This window comes from Antrostomus carolinensis, unplaced genomic scaffold (assembly GCF_000700745.2).
Source record: "Antrostomus carolinensis isolate BGI_N321 unplaced genomic scaffold, ASM70074v2 scaffold20769, whole genome shotgun sequence".
NCBI classification, from domain to species: domain Eukaryota; kingdom Metazoa; phylum Chordata; class Aves; order Caprimulgiformes; family Caprimulgidae; genus Antrostomus; species Antrostomus carolinensis.
In genome coordinates this window covers 17775-32425 of record NW_010338139.1, presented here as the reverse complement: position 1 = coordinate 32425, position 14651 = coordinate 17775, and the positions used below count along the sequence as shown (strand labels likewise).

Sequence of the window (14651 nt, the reverse complement as noted above, 5' to 3'; positions counted from 1 at the left end):
GGCTGCCAAAGCCTGTGACAGAGGTTTACCATGCTGACATCTAAAATCAGGTGAGAGGTGTCCTGTCCCTGCTGTCTGGCAAAGAGATAAAGGTCTGTAATTGGCGCTTAGACTGATTGGCCAGCACAGGATGTGGGAATCACATTGGCCAATTTTTGCAAGTTAAAAACAAGGATCTTGCACCTTCTGCAAGCAACAGAGAAAGAAGGGAAAATTCCCTTCTTTCCCCAGATCCCACTTCCAAGTCAGTGTCCCTGGGCAGCTCTACTCTGGCTGATACCTGAGCTCAGTCAGGATCCAAGCATTACGCAATACTTCAGTCTCATGTCCCACTACAGATGTTCTTGGAGCTGACCAAACACAAACACCTTGCCTGGGCTTTCCACAAAATGTACCTGCTGCTTCCTCATCAAGCACAAAGGGAAGGGAGCCTGCCAGCTCGTTTCATGATAGAACAGTTCTTGGACAGCACTCACCCAAGAACACGAGAAGCCAGATTTGCAAACAAAGTGCAAATTTGAGTTACTGCACTGAGCTCTGTCAGCACCGAACTCACCGGGCTGCTCAAAGTCGTCTCCCAGTTTTCTGTCTGAGATTGCCACTGGACACCAGTTGCCGGCTCTAGGCCAAATGATCTCACTACTAGTGAGGGCAGGGAAGGTAGACAACCCCACCTCCTCCAGTGGCTCCCCACTCAGCGGTGTGCCCAGCATATAGGTCCTTTCCAGTTGCCACTCTGAGGTCCCTACCACCCACATGCCATGTAGGGAAGCCAACATGTGGACATGGAGCCATTCTGGTGGCCCTTCAAGGTCCAGCCCTGAGCTGCTCAGGGTGCCAACTCGCAGCAGTCATGAGAAGGACCACCATGTGCCTCATCCCTGTACTGAACATGGGAAAAAGCACTTCCAGACACCTCTTCCTTCTCTCCTTCCAAAGGAAATACACAGAAATAGAATTGGGCCTTGTAACATCAATGGGTGTAGTTACCAGCAGGAAGAGGGTACGAAGGGAAGGATGTGGGACAATGAGCAAATCCTCAGAAGATGCCTGACTTTGACAGGATGTGGAGGCTGGCGGGGGGATGAGGAAGGAAGGAGCCCAGCTCACTCTTTAGTCAGTGACATAATCGTTAATGAAGGCTTTGCACGTGCCACTCTTTGCTTCCTAAATAAGCATGAAGGAGCTCTTACCACCTGGGAGAGCCAACACCAACAGGATCCAGCCTCAGCAACATGTTGCGTGGTCCTCCTAGATGAACATAACTGCACAAGACAATATGAACAGGACAGGAGATATTTCTGGTCCCTGCACTTGCCTGCAGGACATTGTCTACGCTAGTCTGCCCCAGGTCGCTCAAGCAGACCTATTGCCACTTGACCTGGTTGCTCCCTGCACATCACATCTGGAGCAGCCACTGAAATGTAACAGCAGAAGGTGAAATCATCCTTGTGTGAGCTCCTGCTCTGTATTCCCAGTGGAAGGATGAGGCCCAAACATCTCTTCTGTCCCACAAATGAGCAGAGCAAGCTGTTAAGCAGGTTGAATGACTGTAAGCAAAACAAGTACTCCCTCAACATGTTCAGCAACTTCAGGAAGAACACACGTAGGATGCACAGGACAGCCCTCAACACCTGAAGAAGGGGCAGCAGCATAAAAAAAAAAGCTCACCAGAGGAGTCTTGGAAAGATCATGAGACTATTAGTCTGCAACTGCCCCATCATAGTGCAGGAGGCCAGGCAGACCACAGCACCAGTGGGTGATACTCCCTTTGTGGGCAGAGGAGAGGTGGATACTTCACAGCACAATTCCCTGAGCAGCAGATCCTACCACTCACTCATGTTGAGCCTCAGGGTCTTTCCTACGGCCTTGCCAGCTTCCCCAGAAGTGAGCTTCTGCCCTCTCTTTGACTTCTCAGACCTTCAGGAAAAGACAAATGGTGCTGAGGGCCAGGCTGTGTTCAGACACAATATGCCCAAAAGCTGGAGATATGGATCCCTAAAGCTTGCTGCAGAGCGGGGCAAGTACCATCACCCAGACTGCTGGAAGAGGTGTTGGTGTAGCCTTAGGACACCAACCAAAGGCTGATGCAGCACTGCTCAGCAGAAAGACTGGGGCACAGGTTCATCCCAGTCTCCTGCAGAGAAAAGAGCTTTTTTTAAGACTTTTTAAAGTCTTGATTAGGTTTTACTACACAAGAAGACAAAGAGATCAGCCAAAGCAGGGTAAACATGAAGAGGCAGGCGGGGAGGGCAGGAGACTACACAGGGGGACGTCTACTAAGAAATTAGCTGCCACCAGCATCATCCAAAAAACCCCATGTACTAGGCTAAGACCTCACGGAACATCTGCCCCGGGGCCTGGAGGATGTCACAGCAGATGATGGCTGTACTCGTGGCACAATTCTATTAGCAGAAGAGTTAGAAAGACACTCGGTAATTTCTAGGTATTAAAGTAAATATTCACAACTCCCAGCACTGGTGATTTAATCTTCCTGGAAGAAAGTACACACAGTGCTGCTCTGGAGCTCAAGATGGGCAATGACTTGTTCAGCATACCTGCAGAGGGGACCAGCAAACTTCTCCAAACGCTCAAGCAGTACTTCAGCACATCTCTAGGACACAGACAACCTTTGCTATGTGCTGAGGATTAAACTGGTCCCACAGAGATGCTACCAGTAGACTGCACCAGGTCTATGTTGATTTGAATTTCTGAAGGAGGATCTCCTCTGTGGGGTTTTGGAAGTAGAAGCGTGTGGCAAAATATAAGAGTGGCTCACAGGGCTCCCACTACTCCTCAAAGTGCTGTCACACAGTGGCACACATCACAGGGACCATGCTTGCAGAACCAGCCACCATCTCCTCGCAGGTGATGCTCGCCCTCCCATGGTTTTGCTATTCTTCATCTACTCTACATTCATCTAATTTAAAGCTCTGGTGGAAAAATTTGTTCCTACTCAGTCTCCAGTTTCTGCTCACCTTACTTGCCAAGCCAAAGGCAGGGTAAGTGAGACAGGTCAGTGGTGAGGTCCAACTGCTATGTCAGGAGCAGCAATTCTGACCCAAGGGCTCGGTGTGGCAGAAGCATGACTGAAAGCTTCACTCTGTGGAAGGTGAGTTTAGGAGTCAGAAATCTGGGAAGGGGAAACTGCACTTTAACAGGGCTGAGGCACATGGACAGTACAGGACACGTCGAGATCATCAAGGATGCCTGTGGTCTTCACACTTCAGCTGTTTAAAGAAGCAGGAGAAACCCATTAGATGTAAATACCAAAAGGCAGCGTGAACACAGAAGCTGAGATGACACAGAAAAGCAGTTAACCACCTAAAGTACAGAGCAGGCATGGAAGGGTATCAGATGATTCCTCCCCTACTCCAAAATGTCTTAGAATATCAGTCTGAAGCAAAAGACTTCCCAAGCTTGACCCGGTGGGCAAAGCGTGCACCTGTTCTCCCAGTGGTGCAAAACAGCAGAGCAGGAAGGGAAGAGATGGAGCGTTGGACCTTCTTTTCTGCTCACAGAAACAAGAAAGCCAAGATCTAGCTGAAATAATGAATGCTTCCTAGAGACTCGTGTCTCAATTTTAAAAGAGCTGTGAAAGTTGGGGGAACAAGTGCTTTGGAGCAACGTCCAGATTCTGTATATGAGCCAGGAGATCAGGTTAATGATAAAGTGCTCAACATGGCTCCTTCTGCAAGAAACATGCATGAAACATTCACTTAAAATACAGTAAGTGTCCCCAGGCCCATGCTCCGAGACCGCTTTAAAAAAACCCAGCAGCATAAACAAAGAACTGTCCACAAATAAAACGCCTTCAACCACTCCCTCTGCAGAACCTCAAAACTGGGAAAAGATGGGCCTTACACTGTTTGGTTAAAACCCCCCTACATTCTGCTTGCTTGAAGGTCGCTTGGAATCACTTGGAACTGCTCATCATGGCTGCTGGAAAGCTTACAAGGTGCAGATTTTGCTACTGGAAATGTATTCCTCTCTCAAAGACTCTAAATTCTGGTTGTAAAGATGTTTTAAGCACAAGATATTGGCAGTGACATATTCCCAGCCTATTGGCAGGCACCTCTCAAGAGTAAGAGGGTCATCTACTCATCTACATCCACATCCTGTCTCCAGGTAACTAATGGCTGGGAAGCAAAGTCTTCTCTTGTCTTGTCTACCTTCTCCTGTAGGCAGCCTGCAGCATGTTTTCCCTCTCTAACAGATCACCCTTGTATTCACAGATGGTTTCTGCCTTATTCTCTTAACAAGCCCCACACACCTCTGTCCACAACACGCCCTGGCTGCTGGCTCCGCGCTGCAGCAGCGGGGTGGCTGAAGGCATTTCATGGAACAAGCAGAGCGCCGTGATTACAGCTCTTCATTCCCATATTAATAAAAAGCACAAAAGCAGATGCCAATGACCACAATCTGGCACCATCATTTCTGGAGCCTCCTGCCCATAAACGTAGGAAAGGGTTCAATTGTGACCACAGGGTTGTCCCGTATTCAGAGTACAAAAGTAACTGTCATCTCCATTGGGATTGGACTGGATGATCTTTCGAGGTCCCTTCCAATCCCCAACATTCTGTGATTCTGTGATCTCCAGACCAGTGGTCTCATGGATTCTACCAGCTTGCTGGCTCCAGAGCACCAGCACCACAGACATGACACGATCTGACCTGTGTGCAGCACCGGGTTGGATGCTGCTGTACTCCCAGTCCTGCGTTCCCATGGCATGGATAATACGAGTCCAGGTTTAAATTACATAGCAGGAAAGGGGTTAAAGTTTAAATGACTGTTTTGTATATGAATTAATGGATGTAGCTTTGAGCCAAAATATCTACCATTAATTTTTCCACCTATTTCAGGAGCAGTAAGATACACAAAGTAAAGTTTATTTTGGTACTTGGTATACTTCACTCTCATTAAAAATAAATTAATCAGCAAATTCCTACACAGCTCAGCCTTCTTTTATGTAAATACAACCCAGCTGTAATGAATTACAAGGTGTTATTATCTCACACACACTGTATAATACTTCACACATAAGAGGTTTCTCTGCTTAGCTCAGCTTTCAACAAAAGCATCTTAAATAAACTGCAAGCAAGTTGTTTGGTCTGTAATGTTTTCACAGAGAAGGGATACACCTCACACATAGAGGGTTTCTTTACATGACTCATTTTATAACAAGTTAAACTGAGGAAGTTCGCCTTGGAAAAAAAAAATCACAAAATGCCTTTTTTATACACAGAAGGCTCCCTAAGAGAAGATTAAAAAAAAAAATGCAAGCCAGTGTTTGGGAGCCTCTATTCTGCATCCCACTGCTCTTTACAGAGAATGGGTGTCAAGTATTCCCCAAAACACACAATATGAAGAAAGCAACTCCAGGAGGAAGAACAGTCACAGCCAGGCAGAGTAGCACTTTCATCAGATTAGGGATTCACAAATTAAGGATTACAACCTTGGGCTTTTGTTTAGTAGTTTTATTGGGAGTAAATCTTGATATTATAGGGCTTATTCTTATCAAGAGCACACATGGCACAGAAAACACACACACATCCATTTTATCCAGACTGACATTTATTATTGTCTAGGATTTTAGACAGGAGAGAAGTGAAAACTCTTTGTCACTGACCTGGAAATGGGCTGGTGAACCATCCACCCATGCAGTGCACCTCCACTGATTTAACCAGTGGAGCTCTTGCTCCTGTAATTACTGTGTTGGCATAATTTGCCTGCACAGCCATAGAAAGTTTTCACTGGGGTTGACAGGTCTCGTTAAAAAGCCCAGGACCACTGCTTTGGGGGATGGAGGATGGCATAGACCTGTCTCCTGAAGAGCCATGGACAGAAACAGGTATGTTCTTTTCATAAACTTATTCTTTGACCACAACTCTAAAATGAATATGGAAATATCAGCAAGACAGACTGAAACAGCACGTACTCTGAGGCAGCTTTTAGTGACAGCCCAGCCACATTTTTGACTTTATTGTCACCAAGATGGCCAGTCATAGAGTGTTACTGGGGACTGTGCATTATTCTTTGCATCCTCCTATCCTTGTGCAACAGAGCAGAGAGTTCCTAAAAAGGATTTTCACAGAAAACCCTTCAGAATCTGTTAAAGCAATTCTTAACTCCGCTAAAGCAAAAATGGACCATTTCATCTTGATACCAGGCTTTTAAAATACATTAACATCTAATATGCAAAGCTCAGATTTGCATTCGCAACCATTCCATGAGCAGAGGAACACTGTTGTGTCTCTATGTAGCAGCTCGCCAAACAAGGCAATGAACAGAAATGTCTTCTGGAGATAAGTCTAAGTCATGGTAAAATATCTGGTTTCCTAAAGACAGAAGGCAGGTCTTGCAAGTTGTCAGGAAGGACCACTGAGTGCCATAAAAAGGACAGAGGTTCTCAAACCAATGAGCATTTATTTGCGAGTGACTACTCAGAAGAGTATGGCTGTCCAATTTGTTACTGAGTCACCATGGGTAAGATATCTAATTAAATATTTTCTTTCCAACAGCAGATTTTCCTTCCTGACCCCACAGCCTCAGCTCAGTTCAATTTCAGGCACGCTTCCCAAGCTGATGTCACAAACAGATGGAAGTGTCAGGTGCTGGGGCTCTCAGAGTCCTTCGTCATTGTAAACAGGGGAGAGGGGCTTGAGGATGCTGCGGGCGTTGCTCTCCACCAGCGGCCGCCAGCTCACCTCGCCCGTCAGCAGCAGGTCCTCCCCGCTCAGCGCGTCCAGGTGCTGCACCTGCAAGGACAGGATGTTAGTGCAAGGTGTCCCATCACTCATTCACCTTCCTCAAGCGATATGCAAACAGAGGGATTTTAAGCATACTTTTGTCATTTGTGTGAGGTAAACCTGAAAAGATAATTAGGAGATAAGTATCTGCAGATCCACCGGAGTTAACTGCGAAAGGTCTTCCACTAACGCCTTAGCTAATGCTTTGTCTGGAGTTTGGCAGCAGGACAAAGAAGAGCCACGCAAAGCTAACATGAATCATTTTATCTTCCCAGCAGTTAATTCAGATGACACACTGCTAGTACCATCATCCACATGGAGTGCTCTCACAGAAGTGGTTTCACATAGAAACTACTTTTCACTATAGAAAAAAAAAAAAAAGCCTGGCCAGGAGGGAACAGCTGAGATTTAGAATATAAAAGCACATAAGCTGGAGAAGATGAGCATGGAATGAACACTCATTCTTGCAGTACAAGAAACACTTGGGATCAAATGAAATTTTAATGTGCAATGTAAGCAAAATAAAAAACCTCTTGTCACACAACATAGGGTTCACTTGCTGCCACAGGACACTGTAAAGAGAGGAGGGAAGAAAGGAGAAAAAAAAAAATCTATCAAGGGTCAGTAAATGACAAAGACATCACCTGTGGCTCAGGAAGTCTGTGATTGCTACGAGAATTGACAGGGAAATAGTACACATGCTTGCCCTGTTACTATATTCTTCTCTGGCATCCCACTAATAGCCACTGTTAAAGACAGGATCAGCAAGAAATTGTGGGAAAGACCTTGTACACAATCCTTACTGGAAACAAAAGACAATCTGACAAGGATTTTCTCAGTGGAGGGAAGAATACACCAACAGCCACACAGGGTCAGAGCAAAGAGCCACCTAAGCTCAAGAACCGGTTTCTGACAGTCATCAACGGCAGGTTCCCCAGGAGGAGTTAAGCACAACGCACACATACGATGATATTTTCCTTGTTTATTTTCTCCCCCTCTCAAAATTTGTTAGTCCAGGGATTTTGAGCCTGAAGTGGTTGTTGTGGATTGTCCAGAAGCCCTGGACAGACTTCTCTGCCATAAACCTCGCCAGTGGCTTTGGAACCCACGTGCAGTTGCAGCATCCCAACAACCTGTGCCAATGTGATGTCCCCACGTTCTTGTTATCAGTGAACAGCCTTTCCTTGCCCACCTTTCCTATGCCTTCAAGATTTCCCAGCGCTGTCTCATATTCTTTCTTAGCTGTTTTTCAGGCAGGGAGCTGAAGGAGCTGTTTCATGTCATCCTTCCCGCTCTTCTCTGAGCCTTCTTCAGTTCAGTTTTTATCTTTTTTTTTTTTAAATAATACAATTTTTTTGATAATACAATTATAATCCCTAGGACCCAATCCTGTGTGGTAACAGACAGGTTAGAGCTCATCAATATATATATAAAGCTGGGACTATTTTTCTCAAGTGTATCAGTTTAGAGCTGTCTACATGAATGACCTGTCTTCACAGAAGCTGTGCCGATTCTTCCCCAATGTGCCACATTTATCTGTGATCACTGTTTCCTATTCAACTGCTGATAGCTTCTGTCCTGTCCTTTGCTTGAATATACAGAAGTGCAACAAATTTCCCACTTGAGAGCACGCTGTCCCAAATTACATATTTTTATATGTGTTTGCTCCCTGCCAATCTTCAAACTTTCCTACAGCCTCACTGATATTAAACATTAAATTAAGTCTGTCCCTCCCGAGAAGCCCTCTAGCATTCCAGAAGTGCCCTCAGTCCCTTAGGAAGTTCAGCCCTGTATTTCCCATACCATTTTCTCAGACACACACTGAAATACTGTCTCTCCAAATCTCTATCTGGTCCTGTATATAGTATTGGAAGCATAACAAAGAATGCTGTTGTGGAGGTTCTGGTCTCCAATTCCCTGTCCAACTGCCTACACTCTTCCTCCAGAACCTCTCTCATCCCTTTTCTGTCTTTGGTACCCACCTGGACTATACCCTACCAGTATTTCCTAAAAACCTGGTTCACAAACTTCCTAAAGGTCGAGAGGACAAACACTACTCAATATCGTTTCCTCCAAGTAATAACTGAAAGAAACAGTAATAATTCTGAAAAAAAAAAAAATCTCCTTCTTTCCCACAAAGACCATCAGGTGACCTTCAAGCTCAGTGTGCTATTTCATTATGAAGAGGACCCCAACTCCACAACATCAATTGTAATTCTACAACAAGTTGCAGCCCATTTCTGACAAATTTTGTCAAGCCCCCTCTGTGGAATAGGTCCAGAAAAAGATGAGCAGGATTGGTTTCAACATGCCGTGAATTTCTCTGCAGCCATTTTTCATCAAATTGCAACTCATATCAGCCAGGTTTTATATTTTTACCTTTTTCTCCTTACAAATAATCACTGAATGTAAAAATCAGTTAAATTTCTGAGGAGAACTGAGCTACATAGTATGCAAGCAATAAAAATAAGTAGTTAATATTCTAAACAAGGGAAGGGAGAGAAGTCGCACCATGAGCTGCAGCGTACCTGTTTGCGAACGTATTCTACAAGTAACTCCAGATGCCGAGGGTCCTCACAGTTCCTGTTAAAAAGGTTTCTCCAAAGAGCTGCTGCCAGAACATGATCATCAGACAAGATTCCCTAAAGGAAGCACAGAGGGGGATTAAAAATTGCACGTGAAGAAGGTCTGAACACAAGACAGACAACCACATTGCTCTACTTGGCAACTGATGGTATTAGCTGTCTCAAAGCCCACAGCTGCTATGGACTGTACATATGAAAAGGCACCATCATCTCTCTTTCCCAGAATGGAAAAACAACCCTGACCTTAAATTAATTTACAGAGCAGCCTGTAACAAATATTCTGGCAAGTTAATTTGAAAAAAAGAACTGGGTCAGGGTATTCCTAATGCAGGAGCCAATAATTGCATTCCTATTTCACAAAATCTTTACCATAAAAATTTTGGCCTTGCAGAGAAGACAGCACCACCTCGCAGAACTGTATGAAGCCATGATGCTTGGAAAAGAAAAAAGTTATATAATGTTGCAGAAATTTAGTCAGGATTTTGCTATTGTGCTTTGCTTTTCTATTTTTCATCATAAATGAGAAAGAGAGAACTCCTCATCATCAAGAACTATCTAGATTTTTCCAGTCACATGTAATATTAAATTTGGCTTATACAAGAACCACATCCATGAGCGCTTTTTGTCTAAATTCTCTCCCACTTTTATTGTCTTTTTAAATTATGTGGATTTACTACCATGTAGTCTCATAAATCCTGTCTTCTGCTGACACATCTGCCAAAAGCAAGAGAGGACTTTAAAATATTCAGTTAAAAATAAAAAAGGTCAACATTTGTCTTTAATTTAACTAGACATTTTGTTTCCAAAAAGAGTGTCCACAAAAAGAGAAAAGGAAAAAAAAGACAGGCAGACACATCCTGGCTATACTTTAAACTAGATGAAAGACTTGCACGCATAACACTGTCCACAACTCTTATGAAGTTTACATTTACAAGCTATTAATAATGCAAAACACCATGAAAAAAAAAATCTCACCATGTGAATAAGAAGAGCATCTGAAAAGCAACACCCACTAGAGCAAAAAAATTACTCCTAAAAGAGATGATGGAATTGTATTTTCTTCTTGAAAGTGCTGCGGACGCTTGTGCACAGTGGTGCTTTTGCCTCCCCATATTATTAGATACTTCCTATAAATACTCTCCCACACAGACTCCCTATAAATACTCTCTTTGCTTTCAAAGTATAGCTGAGTACAATGGGATTCAGAGGGAGGAAGTGATTTGTTGATGGTTAAGCAGCGATGGTGAAGCAGTACAAAGAACATCCCACCTTCCATGTCTCACATTTTAAACCAATGTGCTGTGTGCTTTCTTTTTTCTTAGAAACACTTCAATTCAAGGCATAAGATGATCACAATAACTAAGAAGTCTACTTCCATAATGTAACATTTCTCCAAAGATATGTACAGCAAATGTTTTACCCATCTGAAGGATTCTGTGTTCATGAATTAGATGGTCTATTTGTTCTTGCACATTCTCTGAAAACATTCTCCTTACCTCATCATATCCAAATAGAGCTGCATAGAAATTTTCTACCATACTTCTCATATCTTCCTTTAGAGCAACAGAATTAATCTGAAAAATAAAACAGAAAACCATCTGGGTAGGTTCTAAAGAGATTATTATCAGTTTCACCCCGAGTAGGCAAAGAAGAAACGGTGCCTTGGCCCACCTAGGGTTGGATTTGGCTGTAACGATGTCAGTGCAAACATTTCAGAACATGGAATACAGCTCCATGAATTCCGTACACGAATGAAAGTCAGTGCTACTCAGAATATATGAAGGCAGAAAAATCCTCAGCTGACAGTGCCAACACATAGGTACTGGAGTGGAGGAAAAATGCAGGTGGGGAAAGCCTGAAGGCAAGGCTGTCCCTTCTGCGGCAGCACAGGCTGAGATAACGAAGACTCCTCTGTATTTTAACTACTGAGCAGGTTTTCCAGATCTCGCTGCATTCACTCAGGTCTCTTAGAAACTCAGAGGTTTTTCAATGTTTTTTCTAAAGCATGGACTCCAGAGCTGGACATGCTATTACAGTGAAAGTACTGTAATGCTAAAGGTGGAGACACCAACCCTACCACTACCCCTTACCTACTTGTCAATATTGACCTTCTCATTCAGGAATCACACAAATTCTGTTTCAACAGCATCACTAGAAGCTCAGACTTACTACTTTTTGACTATGACTAAATTTCTTTCAGAGTTTGTGAAGATCCATCTACTTCCCCCTATGCTGTAAGTGTGACTCAGTCCAAGTCCCACAACTGACTTTTAACTAAATTTAACAGTTGCTTAAATATTTGCTGCTTTGGCCTAAGCCACCCTTTGGCTTGCAGATCTGACCTCATGTGAGCTTAAGATGGAACCAAAAGAGGTCAATGGCTAGGTCCAGAGTGATGGCTGAAATACCTCGTGTGCACCTCCTTCCTACAAACAGTCTCTTCCTTTTGCCTGTACTTTTTTACTTCTGTCAACAAAATGATTTAATAAACAGTTCCTCTCCTGAGGGCTAAGCTACGCTTCAATCGGTAAAGCTGCTTCTTTCTACTGACTCTCTTAAGAGATACCAAGAATTTCTTTTCTACAGATCTCACATACAACAGAAGTATAAACAACAAGGATAATTGTCTTCCTACCTGCGTACTAGTGGAACACTCATGTAGGAGACTGCATCTGGGTGACAGGTTTTACAAAAAAGGAACCACAAGGAGGAATTCAGGGTAGGACATCAGTTCTGCTATGGAATAAGCGCTGCTGTCTTTGATGTACAGCTTATCACAAGGCTAAAGAAAAGCTGTGAAAACTCATATACCTAATATCTTCCCACTCAGGAGAGTGTGAACCACATGTCCTAAATACTTTCATAGTATCCTTAAGAGTACTCACCTTGGTAATTATGCAACAGCTTTTCTATCAAAATATGAATTAGTTTTTGCCACGCTAGTAAATCTCCAGTTCAAATATTCTTCCATTAAACCACTATCTTTTTTCATCTGTTGATTTTTATAGAAATGCATATAGTGCAAACACAAGGAAAATTCCTTTTATGTCAGTTACTCATATTTTTCCATTAATATAAACTATTAAAATTCATGCAGATATTTTATAGGCTATCAAGATTTGGAGACTGGTTATTACTGAAGGTTTAAAAAAAAGAACTAAACATAAGAAATCAGAGGGTTAAATGATGACTGCAACTTCTGTAATGACTTAATTAAATTTTTATTGAGTACATAAACTATGATGTCATTTCTACCCAACCATGCTCAAACTTTCTATGCATGTCAGAGATCGTGGTTTTTCTCAATAGAACGTACTTCTAAATAAGCTGCACTTCTACAGCTCTAATAAGGGGGAGCAGGTCTCATGTAACACACTCAATAAATTATCCTTCCATTTTAAACAAACAAATTCCATGAGTTATTATATATTTGCCACGCACTTTTTATGACATAATAAAAATGTTACCTCAAGGATTACTTAACACATACTACAAATGTTACAGCAGGCAACTGCAAGGGGCAAAGAAAACAAATAGTCCCATTACAGAGACAAGCCCTGGACTATACATCCCTGGGGAAGCAGCTTTCTATACTAAAAACAAAGAGCAGCAGCTTGAAGTTAGCAAGAAATAGATTGATGAAGGAGATAACCAAGTTAAACAAACATGGCCATAAATACATCTTAAAAGACAAACAGTTTAAAATATAAAATATGACTTTGGGGATGGAGCAGTATCATATGCGGTAACAGTACATTTCAAGGAATATTGCAGTTTCTGAAGAATACAATTGGCATTGGTTAAGTACAAACGTTGCAGGAAAAAATCCTTCTTTATAAAACAAGAAAAATGGAGTAAATCCAAATCGGTGTTTGTTGGAAACACTTCCTCTTTTTTCAGCATGTACATGTTCTTACCACTGGCAAGTTTCATGATCTGGTTGGTCATGATTCTGCTGACTCTTCCACAGTTTGTTATTAAAAAGGAAAACTGCTAGAAAATTCCAAGTGAGTAATTGCTAATAACAAATAAAAATTAGGAACATCTGGAGCTCTTCTAGGGACTTAGCCCCTTTGCCTTCTTTGGAACAATGCACTGCAGAGTGGTCACCAGAATAAATCTATATACTGTCAAGTAAATTGACACACAGAACTATCTTAGTTCAAAACAAGAAATACCTTTTTGGTACATGTCTCACATTTACAAGACCTTTAATAAAAGGAAATGTACAGCTAATGTATCTTCCTATTGCATGTCACAACTTTGCATTGAAATACTCCGTATTCCCGCATTCTGCCTGCAAGATGATAACAGCACATGCCTACTGCATTTTCATTATTACACCACAGTAAGAACCTCATCTTCAGCCTCAATGAGTTCAATATGCAGCACTCAAGAGCCAACTGCTGAGGCTTCCTGCTACACCAGACAATTTACAATATCAAGACTCAGTTAAGGTTTTCTGTTCTAACAAAATGTCTAGGGAAGGAAGAACACAGTGCTTTATTGTATATGATGGACATGTTTGAAAATATCTTCTGTATGGGCACAGTTCTTTCAAGTGAAAGCTGCTCGAGGATTAGTCCACATTAATGCCTTTTGTTGGCTTGAGAGCACTCTTTCATAATCGATCTCCTCAGCCCCACTCACATGCTTTGGTTTACACTGCAAAGACAAGCGTAGACTAGAAAACGTGCTCTCACGGGCTCTCCCCGCTAAGAGGCATCCAGCCCATGGGATCAGCCCATGGGATCAGAGTAGAACCAGCGCACGGTCGAGATCATCCCCGTGGAGCAGGGATGCTGGGTCACCAACTGTTTCACTCAAGAAATGTGTTCCTGTCAGGCCACAGTAAATGCTGGTGCAGACATAGCTGTGATGTCCACAGGCTAGACTATGTGAAAGCACTTTAACAGGAGTTTCTTTCTGTTATGGCTCCTGCCAGCACGTGTTGCACCCTTAAGCTACTTTAACACATTAATCCATCCATAGACTATAAAGCCAGAAGGGACACTTCTAACTGCACCTTGTACAAGCACTAGTCATTGAATTTCATGCAGCAATTCCTCTCTTTAGGCCATAAGTTATGGTTGAAGTAGATATTTTTATGAAGAGATTTCAGCCAGAAGAAATGATTAGATCATAGAACCTGCCCCTCTGCATATCACAGACCATTACATTTCACTGAGTTTCTCTCTGTACTAAGCTCAGTAAGTTGTGTTTGGCTAAAGCATATCATCCTCACAGCTGAACATGTGTGTCTCATTTCAGATTTGAATTTTCTGGCTTAAGTTTCCACCCTCTCGTTCTCATTATA

General features: G+C 42.7%; 1 protein-coding gene across 1 annotated transcript in view; it reads right to left on the bottom strand.

The window, feature by feature from the left end:
• Positions 1–6623: 6623 nt before the first annotated feature.
• The window catches only part of UQCC1 (ubiquinol-cytochrome c reductase complex assembly factor 1), a gene marked incomplete at its 5' end in the record, with an annotated part of 23664 nt that continues 15636 nt past the window's right edge, over positions 6624–14651 (bottom strand). Inside the window, 3 exons of the mRNA XM_010175418.1 lie at positions 6624–6758; positions 9278–9391; positions 10831–10908. Coding sequence (XP_010173720.1) covers positions 6624–6758; positions 9278–9391; positions 10831–10908 — 327 coding nt within the window. The remainder of the gene's footprint in view (positions 6759–9277; positions 9392–10830; positions 10909–14651) is intronic.